The sequence below is a fragment of the Tenrec ecaudatus genome, chromosome 18, assembly GCF_050624435.1.
Source record: "Tenrec ecaudatus isolate mTenEca1 chromosome 18, mTenEca1.hap1, whole genome shotgun sequence".
In the NCBI taxonomy this organism is placed as follows: domain Eukaryota; kingdom Metazoa; phylum Chordata; class Mammalia; order Afrosoricida; family Tenrecidae; genus Tenrec; species Tenrec ecaudatus.
In genome coordinates, this window is record NC_134547.1 from 49,112,945 (window position 1) to 49,132,758 (window position 19,814).

Below are 19,814 nucleotides of genomic sequence, written 5' to 3' on the forward strand. Positions count from 1 at the left end.
GGGACTGCCCTGTCTCCACAGCTCTAGCCCTGGTCTCTCTCTCTCTCTCTCTCTCTCTCTCTCTCTCTCTCTCTCTCTCTCTCTCTCTCTCTCTCTCTCTCTCTCTCTCTCTCACACACACACACACACACACACACACACACACACACTCTCTCTCTCTCTCTCTCTGTTGCTGATGCAGAAATCAATTCTCCATGACAGCTGTTACCTCGGTTTTAGAGGTGAGGAAACAGCTTCAGATAGGATTTGCCTGCATAAAAGGCCTAGCGGTTCAAACCCACCTGCTGCTCCCAGAGAGAAAGATGAGGCTGTCTGCTCCCCTACAGATTAGCAAACCTGCGGAACCCCGTGTAAGGCTCCTGGGTGTCAGAACTGACTCAGTGGCAGTGGGTTCTGGGCTTTTGGAAGTAAGAGGCCAAAGCCCATGGGATCATGCAAACCTGTGTTTGCCGCCTCAGTCATTTCCTTGACTTTAACGGTGTGTTATTTAGCGGCTCCTGCATAACCACCGGGGTTCGTACATTTCATGACAGTGGGCCCTTGTGGGAGGTGGTGGGTACATGTTGGGCTGTGATATGCAAAATCAGCAGTTCGAAACTGCCAGTCATTCCCAGGGAGAAAGATGGGGATTTCCACTCCCCCCAAGAGTTACAGAATTCAGAAACCCACAGGGGCAGTTCTACCCTGTCCTGTAGGGGTCGCTATGAGTCGGCATGGACTTGTTGGCAGTGAGTTTGGTTTTTCGGTTAGTTGTAAGCCAGCTAATAAAAAAGCTACTCAATCAGCAGACATCATACCCAGTATGTGCTGTGCAGAAACGCAAGTGGGAGGATATACGAGCAGCAACTGGTGGGTGGGGTGGTAAGAAAACCTGTTCTAGATTCAAGAACCTCCTGGCCCCAGGAGCCTGTGCACAGACTGCTGTAATGAGCAGAGGAAGCCATGGCTAACAAAGGGGCTCTGGTTAGCCACCCGGATGCGCTTTCCTCCAGCCAGCTGCCAGGGCCTCAGCTCTGACCCACAAAGTAGGATTTGTGCTGCCCACTCCCCCTTCCAAGCCCCTGAAGACGTTTCAAAGGGGAGGGTTGTATGTGGTTGGGAAGCAGGATCCAGGAGGCACCAGGACCACCTTCCTAGACCACCCTTTTACCAACTCAACACAGACCACCAACCCATTTCTGCGCGGTCCTTGAAACACAGAGACTCCCGGGCAGAGGGCAGAGCAGAACTGCCCGCACTGCATCCAATCGCAAAGCCGCTAAGGCTGTCGGGTCCATCACTGACCTTGCAGTGACCAGCCAAAAGCCTCACCACCGCCCCACCAGGGCGCCTGGGACAGGGCTCACCTGGACCCAACCAGGGGCGGCTAGAGCTTCCGTTGGAGCCCCATGGCGCTATGGGTTAACGGTCTGCGGGTCCAGCCCACGAGCTGCACCTTGGGGGACAGTGGAGGCTGGCTGCTCCTGTAAAGATGTACAGTCTTCGGAAACCCTTTTGTGGCGTTATTAGGAATCCGAAGCGAATCTCTGTTAGGGGGACTTGGGTGAACTGAGAAAAGGAAGCCTGGTGGCGCGGCAGCTTAAGCGCGCACTGCTTGCGAACAGAAAGGTGAGGTTGTCTGCGTCCACAAAGACGTACTCGCTGCCGTCGAGTCGATTCTGACTCACAGCGCCCCCAGAGGGCAGCGGAGCACTGCGCCTATGGGTCTCACAGGAGTTGAAAGCCGCGTCTTTCCCCCGCGAAGCGGCTGGTGGTTTTTAAACACTGACCTTGCAACCCGATGTGTCACCCTACGCCGCCAGGGCCCCTCAGAAGCAGTTCCTCTGTGTGCGAGGGAGGCTGGGAGGCGGAATCCGCTCGATGGCAGCAGGTTTTGGGTTCTGAACTCAAAGCATGCGATTTCCGGAGGGCCGTGAGTGGGTGCTGAGACCCGGCGGTACCAGGGCCGGGGCGGGGCCAGGGCAGGCGGCCCTCCCAGTGAGGCCCCGCCCCGGGGGCGTGGCCAGGGCGCCGGAAGCGGCCGTCCGCGTCTGCTCTCTCCCGGGGCCCAGCGCGCTCAGACTATGGCGGCCGAGTCGAAGCGCCGGAGGGTGAGTCCGGCCGCCCTCGGGGCCTGTGCTGCGCGCCCCCCCTGCGCCCCCCGCCCCGGTGCTCAGCCTCCTCGCGCGCCCCGCCCCCTCCTCCCGCCCCGCAGCGGGGCTTCGGGTCACTGGCCCCCTTGTCCCAGGTGGCGGGGTCCGCGGACGGCGGCGACGCGGACCTGGACCCCGTGGCGGGCTTCTTGAGCTGGTGCAGGCAGGTGGGGCTGGAGCTGAGCCCCAAGGTGAGTGCGTGGCGGCGGGGGCCGGCGGGGGCCCGGGCGGAGGGCGGCCCTGACCCGCCCGACCCCTGGCTCAGGTGGCGGTGAGCCGGCAGGGCACGGTGGCCGGCTACGGCATGGTGGCCCACGACCATGTGCAGGCCGGGGAGCTGCTGTTCGCGGTGCCACGGGCCGCGCTCCTGTCTCCGAACACCTGCTCCATCAGCGCCCTGCTGGAGCGAGGTAGGGGGGCCGGCGGGCGAGGGTGCGGGGCCCCCCGCGTGGTGCCGCGGCCCTCACCCCTGTGTCTCCCGCAGAGCAAAGTGCCCTGCAGAGCCAGTCGGGCTGGGTGCCCCTCCTGCTGGCGCTGCTCCACGAACTGCAGGCCCCGGCCTCCTTCTGGAACCCGTACTTCGCGCTCTGGCCGGACCTGGGCCGCCTGCAGCACCCCATGTTCTGGTGAGAGCTGTGGGAGGGGCTCGCGGCACAGCCTGCGCCAACCACCCGTCCCGTACCCCCCCCCCGTCCCCCTCGCCCCCGCGAGGCCGGAGCCCACAACCCTGTCCTGGTGGTGTGTGGGCTGGGAACCCGGCTGGGTGTCATCGCAGGCCTGAGGATGAACGCCGGCGATTGCTGCAGGGCACTGGCGTGCCTGAGGCTGTGGAGAAGGACTTGATCAACATCGACAGCGAGTTCCACTCCATCGTCCTGCCCTTCATGGAAGCCCACCCTGATCTCTTCAGCCCCCGGGTGCGGTCCCTGGAGCTGTACCAGCAGCTTGTGGCTCTCGTGATGGCCTACAGGTCTGTGGGGGCCTGGAGGAAGACTTCTTGCAGGATGACTGCTGGGAAGCCACCTGGTGGCTCTGGGCAGAGGGGCCAGGAGATCTGTTGTCAAAAAAGTTAAAAGCCTAGAAAACCTTAGGGGTAGCAAGAATCAATTCGTGTACTTAACATTCCCCAAAAAAACCAACCCCAAACTCACTGCCACCCAGTCCATGCCGACTCATAGCAACCCAAAGAAGCTGGTAGACCTGACCCTGTGGATTTCCCAAAGTGCGGCTCTACAGGAATAGAAAGCCTCACCTGGTGGTTTTGGACTGCTGACCTTGCTGTTAGCTTAGCATCCCAATGCATTACCACGTTATTTGGGGAGGGGGCAGGAGGAAGAACAGTGAAGCCCTATCAAAACTAGGCCTAAAAGGGCTCAAATAGAAAGTAAATGTTCAGAAAATGATGGCAACATATGTACAAATAGGCTTGATATCCAAGCGGAAGGTGAATTTTGAGAATGAGGTTAACGAATGTATAAGCGTGATTTACACATTTGATGTATGCATGGATTGTGATAAGAGTTGTATGAGCCCCAATAAATTTAAATAAAAATGCTTGATACAACTGTAGAAATTGTTATGAGCTGTAAGAGCCCCCAGTAAAATGATCTTTTAATTAAAAATACAACAAACCAACTCGGCCTTAGCGAAGTTCTCTGTCAGCTTTCAGGAAGATGTTGAAGAAAAGGAGCCAAATTCTCCCTTGATGGTGCCTGCTGCAGACATACTGAACCACATAGCTGATCACAATGCCAGCCTAGAATTCTCGGCAGTGAGTAACTTTTTCTTGTGCACTGATAATCGGTGTGCCGTGCTAGCCTGGGTCAGTGATAAAAGCTCACTTTCACAGTTCATGCTAAAAATGATCAGGTGAGGTTCGCTCTTCCTGTGTCTATCTCTACCAATACCAAGGCAAACATTTTAAATCCCTGAAAGAAAGTGACCACTGGAGCTGGTAGGGTGTCCTGCGAGGTTGAGCTTCATTGGCTTGTTGACTGTTTTCTGCAAGGTAGTGTGGGGGCCCAGTGGGCAGCAGCCTAAGACATCTGTATGCAGAGGGTCTTACTTCCGAGGTCAGGGGCGTAGGACCAAAGTTTTAAGGAAACCGTGTGAAATTAAACATTTAGAAAGAGGCTGTTGCTCCTTGTTCCTTTGCTTTTGCTGGCTTTGCCCACTAAATTCTTTGCGAAGTGCTGGATGCGAGCAGTTGCTAGGCCTGCTCTGTGCAGCCCTGCCTTGCACCCCTCTATAGCACACAGCCCACAGAAGACAAGGGGTGCACTGGCCTGGCACTGAGCCACACCCCTGGGAGGTTCTTGTAGGAGGGGGATGGTGGGCATGGGGCTGACCTGGCTACAGCTTCTCCCTCCCATACTAGGATTGTTTTCGGATGGTTGCCACCCAGCCCATTCCCAAAGGCCACGAGATTTTCAACACTTATGGGCAAATGGCGAATTGGCAACTGATTCACATGTATGGTTTTGTTGAGCCCTACCCTGGCAACACTAACGACACTGCAGACATTCAGATGGTAACGGTTCGTGAAGCAGCATTACGGGGTGAGTGGATACTGCTGGGTATGCCTCTACTTACCCACTTCTAACAGCCCCCCCCCCCTTCAATAGCTCTGCTAAATCAGTGGGCGGGGGAGGGGGGGTCGTTCATGTATGGGACTGTGGCAGTAAATGGTGAGAGAAGTGAGCCTTTGGATACACGGAGCTTTCTGCTTTTGTCGATTTATAGGAACTAAAGTTGAAGCTGAAAGGCTCCTCCTGAAGGAACGCTGGGATTTCTTGTGCAAACTGGAGATGGTAGGGGAAGAGGGAGCCTTTGTGATTGGGCAGGAGGCGGTGCTAACTGATGAAGAGCTGCTCACCACACTCAAGGTTAGACTGAAAAAGTGAAGTTGGGAGGTGGAAGGTGTGGGGGGTGAGAAATCCCCCTAAACCAGCTTCCTTGAGCACAAGGAACACCCTCATGGCTCTCATGATTGCTTCCAGGTCCTGTGCATGCCTCCTGAGGAGTTCAGGGAGTTTAAAGACCAAGATGGCTGGGAAGATGCGAACAGGGACGAGGACGACGGCCTCCCAGTCACAGATATCCCCAAGCTCAGAGCATCGTGGAGGCAGCTGCTTCGGGACAGTGTTCTGTTGACCCTGGACACCTATGCTACAGACTTACAAACTGAGCAAGATCTGCTTGCCAATAAGGAGGTGCACGCCAAACTCAGTTGCAGGGAACAGCAAGCTCTCCAGGTCCGCTACGGTCAGAAGATGATCTTACATCGCCTGCTGGAGCTGACAAGATAGCGGACCGCCAGGCTGAAGAGCTCTACTGTAAGCGGGTAGTCGCTGGTGCCGCCTTCAGAGGATTCGGATCTTGCTATTCTGATGAAATGCCCAAAGAAAAAGTCACAAGGGGGTCATGCTGGGACTGAGATGAAGTGACATGACATGCAGACTTGGGAACCACTGCTCAGTTACTAAGAACAGACAGAATTCAGGTTATTTTGCAGACATCATAGTAACAGGCCTTCTCATATTCTAGGGTCCCAAAACAGGAACTTTGGACTTCAATCATACATTTCCTGTTAAAGGACTCTGAGCTGGTGGAGTACTCCCGAGATTCGCCCCCTTTGAGGAAAGACATGACAACCCAAAGACATTCTCAGCCATTTGAAACTTTGTTGTCCTCTTCTTAAAAGTTGATGGTCACAAAACAAAACGTTGATGTTCTTCATTCAGGGCATAGAAAACTGTTTAAGTGGGAAGTTTTAAATAACCAACTCAATGGCTTTTAGGGTAAAAGGTTTTGAAAACAATGGGAATTTTTTTGTCATTCTGTTTAAACTAGCAATAGCTCTGCCAGTTCATTGTTGAAACCAGAAGAAATCCTGAAGGACACAAGCCCTTTCCTTGCCCACTTGATCACACCACATTAGCGGGAAGGAGGTAACTGTCTGTCTAGAAAGGCTTAGGGGCCTGATTTTCATGTTGACAGCCTGCACACTCCATGGACTAAAAGCCCATGAATTAGAAAGGCTACAAAACAGGGAGGGACTAAACATTTCCAAAACTCTTACAGAAGAGGGCGGTATTTTTTCCTTTACACTTTTTGCTGGAGGCGGGGGTTTCTGGCACAGTAGGTTTATAAGATTTTTAAGAATCGGTTAAGGAGAGCTTACAGGTATGAAGAACTGCCTCCTAGGGCCCGCCCAAAGGTCATCTATCCTCTCCAGCAAAAATAAGCTGGTACAAAGATTGTTCTCCCAGCAGTGAGCTTTGGGTTGGTGGAGCAGGACAACTACAGATCTCAAATCTTGTGCCTTCACCGCATTTCCCGAAATACCATACATCCCCATCTGCATCACTCCATCTCCAAGGTGTGTTGTCCACACTAAAAAATCGGTTACACAATGAACAGGAATGTGGGAAGTCGTGGATGGAACCATGCGTCTCAAACGGGGAGGGAACCGCTTTATGCACTTGTCTTCGCCGCATTTTACACAAACTCAAAGTTAAGTTCCAGACAAAGGTTTTCTCTTTCATATATTTACACAAGTTCAAAATGATATTCACAGCATCTTCTAAATTTTGGCCAAGAGTCAAAAAATGCATTTAAACTTTGGAACGTGCCCACATACACAGGAGGCTGACCCCAACAGTAGTGGGGGCAGATACCCGAGAACCAAAGGGCTGGGAAAGTCAGGAGGTGCCAAAACGCTGAGTCAGTTTATGAAGTTGGTGCCACATGGGACCTCCAGGCTGACGGTACACAACAAGATGCAGTTCCGTCTAACTGGCCCCCGTCCCTTCCATTACTTGTTGAGCTTGTTTCTGTCCCATACAGCACTGTGCGACCGATTGAAATAACCTGAAGAACAGAGACAGTTACAATTTATTTGTGAGAAGATTTCAGGGCGGGCAATATCTACCTCTCTCTTGCTTTAACTACTATTTCCTCTACCCTCCCACCCAAGTTGAAGATGTCAATGAGTCCTCTTTTTTTTTGCCCAATCCTTAATTACTTTTAACTCACTTTTCAATTTCTGGGGCACAGTGTACAAATTCATGGTTCCAGAACTTAAACGCTGGGTTTTTAATCAGCTCAATGAAGGTAATAAGCAGACCCCAAGGATGTGGCCTATTTACAATCAACCGTTCCAAGAGGACCCTGAAAGAGGAGAGAGAGTCAATCAATGAACAAAGAAACACACCAACACAAGACCACGCTATTCTCTACCTCCTGGCTGTGAAACCACACAATCTGATCACCTGCAAGAGCCGCTGGCTTTACTAAGAACAATGAGTTAGCCTGGTCACTGCAGGTGGATCCTGGAATTACAATTTTTACTTATTGAACCAGTGAAGCAAGTTGACACATAACCGTTACTAATCACAGCCAGGGTGGGTTTTCTCTTGCCCCTCAGCATTTCTCACTGCAGACATATGGCGTAAATGCACAAAATTGGTTGGAAGACTTGCATGGTTGAGAACAAAGCTCATAAAAGACACAAACAGTATGTGCACAACACACACAAAACACTGCCATGAATTCTATGTAGTCTCGGTGACTTTATAGGACAGGGTGGCACTGGCCCTATGGGTTTCCCAGACTCTTAACTATTTCTGTGAGTGGAAAGCCTTGTCTTTCTCCTGCAGAGTGGCTAGTAGTTTGACCTGCTTTTATTCAGAATCATAGTGCAACACATAACCATTTGGCCACAATACACAACGTGAAAATAAGTACAGAAAGTGAGTAGCAAAACTTCTAACACGGCTCACTGCTAGTTTAAGAGTTAAATTGATATCCTTTTCCCGAATGACACCTATTCTCATTGCTTCAATATTTATCCTAAAGAATCATGGTTAAAAAAATATAAATAGGTTCACTGAAACTTTGCATCCAATAATAAAATACTAAACTCCCACATATAAGTGAAGGAATGCCACAGGTACTACTGTGAAAGTGCAAAAGTAAACATGTTCCTAACACCAAAGGGGCTTCAGTTTATGGAAAATGCCGTTAACTTTCAACTCCCATTTTCTCACCAACTTTGAACCCCCTGGTACGTATGGATCTCACAAGACTCCACCCACATCCTAATTCTTAGTGTTATAAAAGCAAAGTGAAGAGATCCCTAACTATTATTAGGAAGACAGCGCTTTGATCTTATTTCTCTGTTCATGAAACCTTTTAACCCAGTGACAATGAAGACTACCACAACCTCCTGACCTTTTCAAAAGCCCACAGGATTCCTGCCCCCGGGCAACTTCTGCCAACACCTGCGTGATGCCCTCAATCAAAACATGGTGCCGTTTCTAAAGGTCAACCTCTTGTTCCAGCAATGATTCTGAGTCGCAATTCCCTATTTGTGTGCGCCAGAAAACATGTTCATGAATAGCTGTATTTTGCATCTGGCGTGTTGAACTTAAGAGGCTCAATGAGCAATGACTACACGGAAAAAACAGAATTCATTCGTGGGTTGAAGGAGCATTTGCAAAACGTCTCTCTTACCTTGTGATCTGCTCCTGGATCGCTTCAGTGTTGGCCTCTGCAAAAAGGTACAGCATGGTGCAGCTGAAGTAATGCGTGTGGCTATTTGGGTACCGCAGCTGATTCGCAATTGCGTTCAAGAAGAGGTACCGACCTAGAAGTGAAGAAAACGCAGCTTAGTGAGACCTCGCTCTAAAGGGCCAGCATGGAAACAGGTCGTTTTGAATGATGTGGGTTCAGATTTCTGATACGGGCTTGCAATGGAACTTTCCCTAAACCAACGGTTCTCAAATTCTGCGTCTCAGAATACCTCCTACCCCATTTTCATTCCCATTGTCACAAGCCAATTCCAACAGGGCAGAGGAGAGCCCCCCTATAAGGTTCCTTGGGCTTCATCAACACGACACGTAACTGAAGGTGCCACCAGGACTCCAAATTTGGGGTGGTGGTGATTTAACGGACCCATATGCTAATCCAAAACCACAATAATTCAAAAATACTGGGTGATGATCCTTATGCATTTCACAAAGTCCCATTACAGCTAGTTACAATGGAAGAGGGTTCTGCACTTGCTTTGTCGCAGCACCACACTCTGTCATAGTGTAACGACAGCAAGAGGCAAATATGCTGTTTGTCCGTCAAGAAAACAGTCCAGACCTTACTTCTTAAAAGGCATCTTTCAGGACACTTTTGAGCACGATTAGAATAATCTTGAATCCTCCAAACTCACTGCTCCGCTGTCGAATCCGGATCACAGTGACCCTCTAGGACAGAGTGTAACCAACCTTTGTGGGTTCCTCAAACTAACTCTTCACAGGACAGTTCTCCCAAGGAGTGGCAGGGGGTGTCACTGCTAGCACGCCATGGCTAGCAGCCCAACATGAAACCAGGACTCGGAACAAGATAAACTGCTATTGGTATAAGCATGTACCGTCCTAGCGAGGTGTGGGTGCTGGGCCCTGCTTCTACTCCCACTCAGGCAGGTTTGTGGAAGAATCACCGTGGCCTTTATCAGTACTTGTCCCCCACAACTGCCTGCCTTTTATTTTGAGGCTCTGGACATATTTTGTTCTATCTTGATTTTCAACTGTCTCGTATCCCTTCTACAAAATGTTTTTGTTAGGTGTTGTTGATTCTGACTCAGTGACCCAATGTACAACATAACAAACACCACCGAGTCCTATGCCAAACTGACAGTCGTTCCTATGTTTAAGCCTTGTTTTCAGTGGCTAATCTTTCAGAAGTGAATCCTTCTCCAAGATTAAATATTCTTTTAAGAATCCATAGCAAAGTTAGCAGTCGTTGTCTTCAGAAGCTCTTCTGTGCCATCATCAAGACAATGTGATAGAACACCAAAAGAAAACTCAACGAGGTAACTCAGGACAGAAGCTATACTGGGAAATTTATGTCCCTACTCATTGAAAGTCACAGTCAGCATTTAATTTGTCCGACAAGGTCTACCAGTAAGTACTAGAAAAAGGCATGCTAACAACAAAGGCACATAACATGGGCCCATCTATGTTCAAGAGAGTAAAGGAAAGATGTTTTACAACTACACACCAAATGACTAGTTAACAGTAGGATTCCAGGCAGCTCTGTCCTTGATACTTTTCTGCGTGTATTCTGCATTCAGTTGATTAGCATCTGACTAAAGACAGGAATCAAACCCATATCAATGAGCAGTCTGTCTTCTGACTCAAAACACTTTATATCTCATGGCTAAAAGCACAGAGACAAGACTTGAGAATCGGCCGGCTTGACTCACCTTCAGTGTCCAAGTCCACAGCCAGGTTCTGGAAGATATCCATGTGTGCCGAGTGGGTGATGGTGCTCATAGAAGGTGTGCTGCCCTTGTTGTGGATGTGCGCAATAGCCTGAGTCCCTACGTAGAGCACCAGTGCATTGATGAGCTGGAGGTTATAGCGATTGCCAGGCTCATTCGATACCTAAGTGAGCAACACAGAAAGCTTCTGATACATTGACTCCCGCAGGACAGATTCCCCTTCCCTACTCTTTTTAAACCTCCTGACACCTACAGAGGCAGATCGAGTGTTCTCCACATGCTTTGTGGTTCAAAGTTTAGAAAAAGAACTGGTATAGCTCCCAGACTAATGCAGGCTGCAGCATCAGAAGTGGATGCCACCACTGTGCCTCTCTCACAGCACTGTGATGTTCACACGGTCAAACATGGCAGGCTCACAAGGAAGAATATTGTGGCGGTATGGTACAGAAAGGCGGGACAACTTCAAGTCATTCTATATGTCCAATCGAGACAGGAAATGACTCTGGATGTCTCATGAAAGGAACCAGTAAGATTTACAATCCACTTAATCCAGCCCAATCAACAGAGTTAAGATCTTTAAATCAAAGCATAGCAACGAGGTGGAAAAGCAAAGTGGAAAGGGGGTCATATCCAGTGTTGTGTAATTCATCTACCAGGCACTGCTGTGTGGAAGCTGCATTCAAGAAAAACTTATTAACCCACCTGTAGGTTGCTGCGCAAATCTGACAGAAAAGTGACTGGAGAACGAGTTTTAAGATAGGAATCCAAATCCTTTTTGAATTGAGGTGGCATCACTCCGGTGAAGTTGGTGAGAATGCGGGGTGCAATGTTAATCTCACTCAGCATGTCCACCTGCAACATACAATGAACACTCCAGAAGGACAACCACAGGCATTTGTAGAAGCTGACAACAAAATGCATCACTGCTGGGAGTGGTTGCACTGCCTGATTCTAAGCTGTGTGCGTTATAAAGGTCTTAGATAGTAGTTCTATGGACTAGTTCAATGGACATGTGTTAGTTTTTAAAACAGACACACATGCTACTATTACTGTAAGAATCTACATAGGAGATATGACAAAATAACAATTTATAAATTATCAGGGGTTCATGAGGGAGGGGGAAAAATGAGGACCTGATCCCAGGGGCTTGGGTGGAGAGCAAAAGTTTTGAGAATGATGAGGGCAACGAATGTACAAATGTGCCTTACACAATTGATGTATGTATGGATCAAGATGGGCGGTGTATGAGTCCCTAATAAAATCATTAAAAAAAAAAAAAGAAGTGGGAAAATGCCATTATATTTTAATTCATTTTTTCCTACACTTAAAACAAAATCCCCTCATATTATACTTAACCTTAAATAATACATTGTTTAATGGTATTTTTAAAATATTATATGCCATTTATGAGAAAGAAAATGTTTTGAAACCGACTGTGGTAGCAATTGTACAATACTGTTTTATGTGATTGATGGAATGTTAGGATATAAGTAAGAGCTCCCAATAAAATATTTAAAATAAGGGGAAAAGAATCTACCTAGGAAATGATAGGAACCTCTCACTCGGTGCATTGTAGTGTACCACTGGGTCGATTCTGACACACAGTGACCCAATGTGACAGAGGAAAACCGCCCTCTGGGTGAGGGTTTTCTTTGTTGCCATCTTTAGGGGAGCCAGGTCTTTTGTCCGGGGTGGCCACTGGGGATTCACAGCACAGGTGTTTTTGTGGCAACTGAACCCGTATCGATTGTACTACCAGGGCTCCTTCTTAAAATAAACCCAGCTACTATTTTTGGAATGGCCTATTTTGTACAATTACTGCTTTTATAAGACAAGAATCTCCTCATCAAGAAGTCCAGTCTATGGTCAGAGGAAAAGCTATAAAATAACATAAAAATTACCATAGCTACCACAGTCTGGTATGATTTTAAGCAGTCCCTTCTATCAAGGATCTCAACAATTTAAAATATGAAGGAGTTTTTAAAAGCTCCCAGTACAATTCCACTTACTCCCATAAACCTTTGGAAGCCCCCCCCCACCCCCCCGTGGCACTGAGATCATCTCTGAAACAGTTACGTGGGAACACTGCACGGATTTGGCTGCTCTGCAACTTTCGGTCACCGAAAGTTCAAGAGCACTTAAATGCACTTAATATAAAAATTACGATGAAAACATCTTAATCATACAAATACAGAAAACCAACAGACAACAGCACTAGTGCCTGATCTTCATAAGCCTGGCCTTAAAACTCACTGCCATCAGATCACCACAACCCTGTAAAACAGAGAAGAACTGCTTCCCTGGGGTTCTCGGACGAAAGTTCTTTACAAGAACAGAAAACTTCATCTTTCCCCCGGGGAGCAGCTAATGGTTTCAAACTTCTGACCTTGCAGTTAGCATCCCAATGCCTAACCCACCATGCGCCACCAGGGCTCCTAATATGACTTTCAAGGGTGTTTAAATAGACAGCATATCAAAGAAAGGACAAAACTAGTAATAATTTTAACTTTGTTTTCCTTGAACCATCTGAATCCTTACCTTCAGATTAGGAGTGAATGGATCCGGAAGCCTCATGTTTCTGGGGAAGGCACTCAGGATCAGATTTCGTAGCTGGATGCAATTAGGTGGGATCACATCACAGAACCCATAATGGTAATCACAAAGGAACTCGGGGAAATCATGCAAAAGAACCAGCAACACTCTTAAAGTGCCCTGTTTAAAAATAAAAACGAAAACACCAGTTTCCACACTAGGTATTAAAACAGCAAAAGGTAATAACTAAAGAAATGTTAAGAAGCTTCAACTAGCACTAATAATATCCAAATATTTTTCATCCAAGTTTAGGTTTCAAAAGCTCCTAGCTTTAAGTGCATATGCAAGAAGTGGCTGGGTTACAAGAAAGATGTGTGGAGTAGAGTGGATGTGGCTTCATCAGCAAAAAGCTTTAAAGAAAAACAAAACCCAACCAATGAAACCAAAAGTTTAAAAAAATAATCAGAAATTAAAGAGAACCAACAATGGCACAAGAAAGGAGAACTCACTGAAGGCCTCTGTAAGAAGTGCAAATTAAATCTCCAACTGCTAGAATGGCTACCATGACAGAGAGGGGAACGGTGACAAGTGTGGTGAAGCTATGTTGTTCTTCCCATCGCCCTCGAGCAGGCTCCGACCCGCAGTGACCTCATGTACAACAGAATAGAATGCTACACGGTCCTTTACCATCCTCACCATTGTTCCTATGTCAGAGCCCATGGCTGTAGTCACTGTCAATTCAGCTCACCGAGGGCCTTCCTCTTTTTTGGACCCCCCCCCCCACCTGCTTTGCCAAACATGATGTCCTTCTCTAAGGAGTGCTCTCTGCAGACATCATGTCCAAAGTGTGTTAGACAAAGTCTAGCCATCCACTCTTCTAGGGAGCACTCTGCCCTTATTCATTCCAAGACAGATGTTTGTCTTTTTGGCAGTCCACAGTACATTCAATAGTCTTCACCAGCACCACTATGCAAATGCATCCGTTCTACAGTTCCTTAGTCAATGTCCAACTCTCACACGCATGACAAAATACAGAATGCCATGGCTTGGGTCACAGGTGCACCTTAATTTTCAAAGAAATAAACATCTTTGCTCTTCAACACTCTAAAAAGGTCTTGTCTTGTGAAGCAGATTGCTAATGCAAATCATCTTTTGGGTTCACCGGCTGCTTCCATGGGTGGTGATTGTGGATCCAAGTAAGACAAAATCCTTGACAACTTCAATCTTTTCTCCATTTATCACGAAGTTACTTACTGGTTCAGTTGTGAGGATTTTGGTCTTCCTTACGTTAAGTTGTAATCCAAATCAAAGGCTACAATCCTTGATCTTCATCAGCAAGTACGTCAATTCCTCTTGATTTCAACAAGCAAGGTTGTGCCATCTGCATATCACAGGCTATTATAAGCCTGCCTCTGATCCTGGTGCTCCGATTCTTCATATAATTCCGCTTCTCTAATGACTTGCTCAGTATAGAGTGAACAAGTATGGTGACGGGACACAACCCTGACACGCACCTTTAAGCCACGCAGTGTTCCCTTCTGTACACACAACTACCTCTGGATCCACACACAACTTCCAAGTGAGCACAAGAGTGCTCTGGAATCCTCGTTCTTCTCAAAGTTACCCAGTTTATTGTGGCTCACAAAGTCGAATGCCTACGAATACTCATCAAAACACAAGCATAAACATCTTTCTGATATTCTCTGCTTTGAGCCAAGATCCATCTGACATCAGCACTGACACCCCTTGCTTCACATCCTCTTCTGAATCAGACCTGAACTCCCAGCAGCTCGTCAGTGGGCTGCTGCTGAGTAATCTTAAGTACAACGTTTCTTTACCAAGGATGTCACTCTATAGTTGAGCACTCTGTCAGGTCACCTTTTTTGGAATGGGTACAAATAGGGATCTCTTCCAGTCAGTAGACCAGGTGGCTGTCTTTTAAATTTCCTGGCATAGGGGAGAGAGATTTCAGTGCTTTTTCGGCTTTCTGAAACATTTCAACGGCTACTCCATCAATTCCTACGGCATCATTGGTTCTCGCTCATAGGCTACCGCCTGAAATGGTGGACTGTCGAGTAGCTCTTTCTGGTTCAGTGACTGTATTCTTCCCATCTTCTCTCGATGCTTCCTGCGTCATTCAACATTTTGCCTTTAGTCTTTCAAAATTGTTGAAATTTGAGGCTTGAGTTCTTTCGGTTTCAGATATGCTGAGCATGTCTTCCCTTTTGGTGTTGTAACTCGGTGTCCTTGCACATGTCCTCATGGTATTTGGCTTTGTCTTCTTGAGCTGCACTTTGAAACGGTCTATTCAGCTCCTAGACTTCAACCTTTCTTCCATTTGCTTTAGCTCTCTACCAAGGTGTGAGGTAGCAGTAATTCATATTCTGCTACAAGTGAATGGCCATACACTTTATAGAACTGGTAAAGGTGAACACGGGCTACCTCATACTCAGCACTATGAATAAAAACTTGGCTTTTCCATGTTTCTGAATGTACACTGTATTTAAATAACAGCTGAACAATGAAAACAAAATGAGTTTTGCAACTCCTTCTTTAAGGTTTGCGTCTCAACTTTAAAACAATTTTTTAGAAAGATTGTGATGTTACTTGATAAATCTAAATAGATTACCTTATAGAGGATTTGCATAGGTTTGGTGAGCTCCACATTTCTAAGGAAAGGTGCTAAGTATTTGAATAAGTCGATCAGTAGCTGTGCATACATAGGCCATCCCTGAAAAGGAAAACATAAGTCACGGACCACATTACACTCAGCTGTTACTTGGACATCAAAAAGGTTGCCCCAACAGCTACACTGTGACTTGAATACTATTTACCATCTACTAACATAGAGAGCACCGACAAATAAGTTCTTCTCATTCTAAGATGGAATTAGTAGTTATGCAGACAGTGGGAATATTTTAAAGATTACATAGGTCCTTGTTCACGCCACAAAATTCCGCTAAATCTGACTTTATTCACTGCCACCCCACCTCTGCAACATGCCAATTATATCATTATGCAAAAATATGATTTGGCCCAAGGGCAGTCTTAGTATCTGCATTTTTAAAATGTGGATGAAACAGAACAACATCAAAACAAGAAAACTTAATGGGTCAAAGCCCTGGAGTGTAAGAAACTTTATGAGCACTCTCCCAGAGTCTAATATTGCCAGTACTGTGAAGAGCATGCAGCCCCCATCTATGATCAGAGTACCACTGTTTCGGAAACTCCTAGCAGCTCCTTGGGAGAAAGAGAGAGCTTTCTATTCTTGTAAGTAATTAAAGTCTCTCAAAAACTCACAGGGGTATTATACTCTGTCCTAAAGGGTTCCTGAGTCAGTATTGAGTCGATGGCATTGAGTTTGGTTTTAGGTTTTATTTATTTATTTAGGTTCTATAATCTTTGTAAATCTAACAGTCCTTTAAACAGTCAATCAAAAACTACATACGAGTACTTGAAAATAACATTAGCAAATTATGTGCACATTACCAATGACAGTATGAATTATAAGACTACCCTCAAAATAAAAAAGAAGGGCTCTTGGTGTGGTTCACCTATACTGGATGGATCAAGAGTTAGGAACTATCCACTAATTTAAGCCCTTCTCTTTCACCTGGCTTGTTAATCAGTAGAACAGTTATCAAATAAGCTTGGAAGAGATAACAATCGGTACTAAGTGGCTAAGAGAAATCTGCAGGCAGTGCTAAGGCGGCCCCGCTAGTTACAGTCTTTATTGGAGGAGAGGAACTGAAGTCACACCTTCTGCTGTGGTGTATGTGCTAGCATTCTTGCAATAAATATCCGGTGGGAGATCAGTTCGAGCCAGGCATACACAAAGCCAGGAGCTTTGGTAGGCCTCAAGATGTGGAATGTATTGCTGAAAGAAAAAAACCTCAGTGAGAAGCACAGTCCGACTTAAACAGTGTAAGATGAATGAATGAATGTCATGTGAAAGTAGACAACGTGCAAGCTGCCTATATCAACATGAGCTCTAATTTACAAACTTTATTACATGAAACCTTAGCAGGAAATCTATCAAAACCAACAATACTCACCAGAAAGCTGTTAGTGTCTGGAAATTAATGGTTTCCAAAACATGCTCAGGTGCATTGAGTTCCAAGAGCAGCATTATAAAAATTCGATGGTAGGGAAGCTGTTGAAACTCACTTTGCCGAACATCATGATCCTGCAGAAGAACTCCCACTACTATGCCAAGGACCTACACAAGACAGGGTTTCACAAAATTCACACGGACTAGTTGTGGCGTATCTCCCCAAGCCCTCAATTTATAAATCAAGGGAATACTTCATTCGTACCTTTTCAGAAACATCATTAACAACATGGTCACATGTACTGAGCTACCATCTACCTATGATCAAGTGGACATTTCTAGTCACCCAATGCACAATACATCTGTACAGGGTGGCAAACTTTAAACTGCCTGGGAATCTGTGTGTACCTGGAAACTTAACATTAACTTACTGAAACATAGTGCCAATTGTTTTGTTTCCTCCTCCCCTCCCAACCCAGTTAAAGCACTTTACACCTGCCCTAAATTTTAGTAGTTATGTTTGCATATCACCCTTGTGAATTTGATTTTAAGGCAGAAAGGGGGACACTGCAATATGTTGGCTTTGCTTCGGGGGGCTGAGGGGTACAGGTTGGGCCACTGGTATGAACTTCAGGTGTACTATGACATGGACAACCTTGTTGAGTAGATTGATCTTCGTGACCGTATTGGTGGCCTCCCCTGAGTGCTTCACTAGCAGTGCAATGAGTCGGACGAAGGCATCCAGGTTGTGGTAGCACTTGGCTCGGATCATGGTGGGATTGGCAGCAGGATTATGCTGCTGCTCAGCCTGAGCGCGGTAACTGATTTCCACACACATTTCTGTGCACAGACGAAAGAACCGTGTTATGAGGTCATCAGTCTTCAGGATTCCTTGCTGGTGCATCTACCACGGAAACAAAACCGAAGGAAAGACAGTGAGATAGCACACAAAAATTGCTACAGCTTTAATAAGTCATGCTTAAGAGTTCTCTCACTTGTATATATCGTCACATTTGTAATTTCTACTTTGTAAAAACAATGTCACTAGGAGAATGGCTTCTCCACTGCTTTAGGTTTCATGGAGAACAGAGTATGGGGGAAGAAGATACTATCACAGCAATTTTGAGCACCAATTCATAACCAAACAATTTGGCTACGGAAATACACTATACAAATGGAATCAACTTTTAGTGACCCACTAGGTCATCTGAAGGCAGCCTGGATGACCTGTCTTTTCTACATGGAGAAGACTTAATTGACTTTCTCACAGTATTTTAGAGGTTCCCCCCCCCCAATTGACATAACCAATTATAAAGCTTGGAAGCATTAAAAAGTCTTAAGTAGCTTAACCTCCCCTTCCCACGCATCAAACAATTTATGCAAGAGGTAGGTAGTGAGTGAAAATACCACAAAGTATATAGCCAGCTAGTTTCGTGCAACTGATTAATATGCTAAAGTTGAAAAGGTAAGTTTATTTCAAGAGTCTACATATTACGGCATTTGATGTAGGAGATAAGCAGAACAGGGAAGTTATTTGCATCCCTCCCACACACACCCCCTCCCCTGAAACAAGGAGTAAGACTGCAGAAGGCCGTGCTGCCCAAATAAGAAATCCACACCCATAATAAAATCCAGGGGGGTCCCTTGACAATTAATTGTGAAACAATTTAACTGTCTCTTGATAGGCAAGAAACATCTACGTTAGTATGAAATCTTTAAAAAAGCTAACAGAGAGGAAGGAATCAGTACTCCTACAAGAAAAGCAAGGGGACAGAGAAGTGTAATGCGTTCTTTTTTCACATGGGAAGAAGGCATGAGAGCAAAGAAGCCAGCAGGAAGAGCTGAGACAGGTGCCACATCCATACCCATGAAATATCACCAAAATCATAGCCTTGGAAACCCTTCCACCCAAATCACTCATCAAGCTATAGCTACTAGCTTTTTGAAAATATTTGCTTTAAATTTCCCTAGGGTCTTTTAGGGAGCAATTTTACTTAGTATGACTTTACTAAGTAACAACTGTCTTTGAAAAGTAAGTCTGATTTGCATTTTAAAATTCATTCCCATTCAAATCAGCTCTTCCAAATCAATTGTCATTTATTTAAAAATAGGCCTAGATCTGTAATCTCATTGGTGGTTTACCTAAATGTTTGGTCTCAGTTTGAGGGCATGAAGCTTAGCCACAAAAATAAGGAGCTTTCTCCCCGTCAGCCAACAGTGTTGCCCACACTGCTCTAAGGCCAGTGCAGGAAGAGCACAACTCACGGTAATTACTATTAGGACAAAAAGTTGATTACTTGTACTTTGAAGCTGTGAGAGCTCAACGGGGTCAACATTGATGGATAGATAGGTATGCCTGGTAACAGGTGGGGAACACTGACCTTACTACTTAGTAATCAACAATGAGAAAACAAATAGGCACTCCCTCAAATTTATCAGAGAAAGGAAGATGACACTTTGGATTTGCATGAGTATGGAAGTTAACTGTCTGACCACAGGTACATAATACGGAGCGCTTTAAATTGGAGGCATCACACCCTACTTATGTTGAATAAAAAGCACCTTTCTTTCCAAAAGCTCTACCTGTCCAACAAACGCAGAGAATGCTTTGGTACTGTCACGGCCGGCTGCTGCTGAATGGTAGAGATTCACCCATTCCCTCAGAAGATACTCTGCCTTTTCCCTCAAGCCTGGAGGATCATCGTACTCGGAGGCTTGAGAGATCCCAGAATGCATCATAAAGTTTGGACCTCCATGAGCACGATCAATCATTGCTTCGTAGTTGGATCGCACTACTTCCATCAGCTGGGGCAATCTAATA

The 19,814-nt window shown here is 46.3% G+C and overlaps 2 protein-coding genes across 9 annotated transcripts in view; one reads left to right on the plus strand and one right to left on the minus strand.

Moving 5' to 3' along the window:
• Positions 1-2,012: 2,012 nt before the first annotated feature.
• SETD6 (SET domain containing 6, protein lysine methyltransferase) lies at positions 2,013-5,812 on the plus strand. Its single transcript, XM_075537086.1, has 9 exons — positions 2,013-2,090; positions 2,228-2,323; positions 2,398-2,542; positions 2,617-2,758; positions 2,908-3,102; positions 3,795-3,903; positions 4,510-4,690; positions 4,875-5,017; positions 5,132-5,812. The coding sequence occupies exons 1-9, from the start codon at positions 2,064-2,066 to the stop codon at positions 5,438-5,440; spliced, it is 1,347 nt and encodes a 448-aa protein (XP_075393201.1). The 5' UTR covers positions 2,013-2,063; the 3' UTR covers positions 5,441-5,812.
• Positions 5,813-6,648: 836 nt separating this feature from the next.
• Positions 6,649-19,814, minus strand: part of CNOT1 (CCR4-NOT transcription complex subunit 1) — a 95,349-nt gene continuing 82,183 nt past the window's right edge. For 5 of the 8 annotated variants that reach the window (XM_075537079.1, XM_075537081.1, XM_075537082.1 and 2 more), the window contains 11 exons: positions 19,556-19,808; positions 17,649-17,897; positions 16,998-17,161; positions 16,702-16,819; positions 15,572-15,673; positions 12,949-13,122; positions 11,113-11,262; positions 10,393-10,573; positions 8,649-8,781; positions 7,170-7,304; positions 6,649-7,004 (listed from right to left, as the gene is read on the minus strand). In XM_075537079.1, coding sequence (XP_075393194.1) covers positions 6,926-7,004; positions 7,170-7,304; positions 8,649-8,781; positions 10,393-10,573; positions 11,113-11,262; positions 12,949-13,122; positions 15,572-15,673; positions 16,702-16,819; positions 16,998-17,161; positions 17,649-17,897; positions 19,556-19,808 — 1,738 coding nt within the window. In that variant the 3' untranslated portion in view covers positions 6,649-6,925. The remainder of the gene's footprint in view (positions 7,005-7,169; positions 7,305-8,648; positions 8,782-10,392; positions 10,574-11,112; positions 11,263-12,948; positions 13,123-15,571; positions 15,674-16,701; positions 16,820-16,997; positions 17,162-17,648; positions 17,898-19,555; positions 19,809-19,814) is intronic. The other 3 variants (XM_075537084.1, XM_075537085.1, XM_075537083.1) reach the window with 1 other exon arrangement.

What these genes read in the sequence shown, in the direction of transcription:
- SETD6 (XM_075537086.1), top strand. Translation starts at nt 2,064, where the DNA reads ATGGCGGCCGAGTCGAAGCGCCGGAGG. An exon ending in CCAGCCTAGAATTCTCGGCA is followed by an intron (nt 3,904 to 4,509) that starts GTGAGTAACTTT and finishes CTCCCATACTAG; the next exon opens with GATTGTTTTCGGATGGTTGC. An exon ending in TCGTGAAGCAGCATTACGGG is followed by an intron (nt 4,691 to 4,874) that starts GTGAGTGGATAC and finishes GTCGATTTATAG; the next exon opens with GAACTAAAGTTGAAGCTGAA.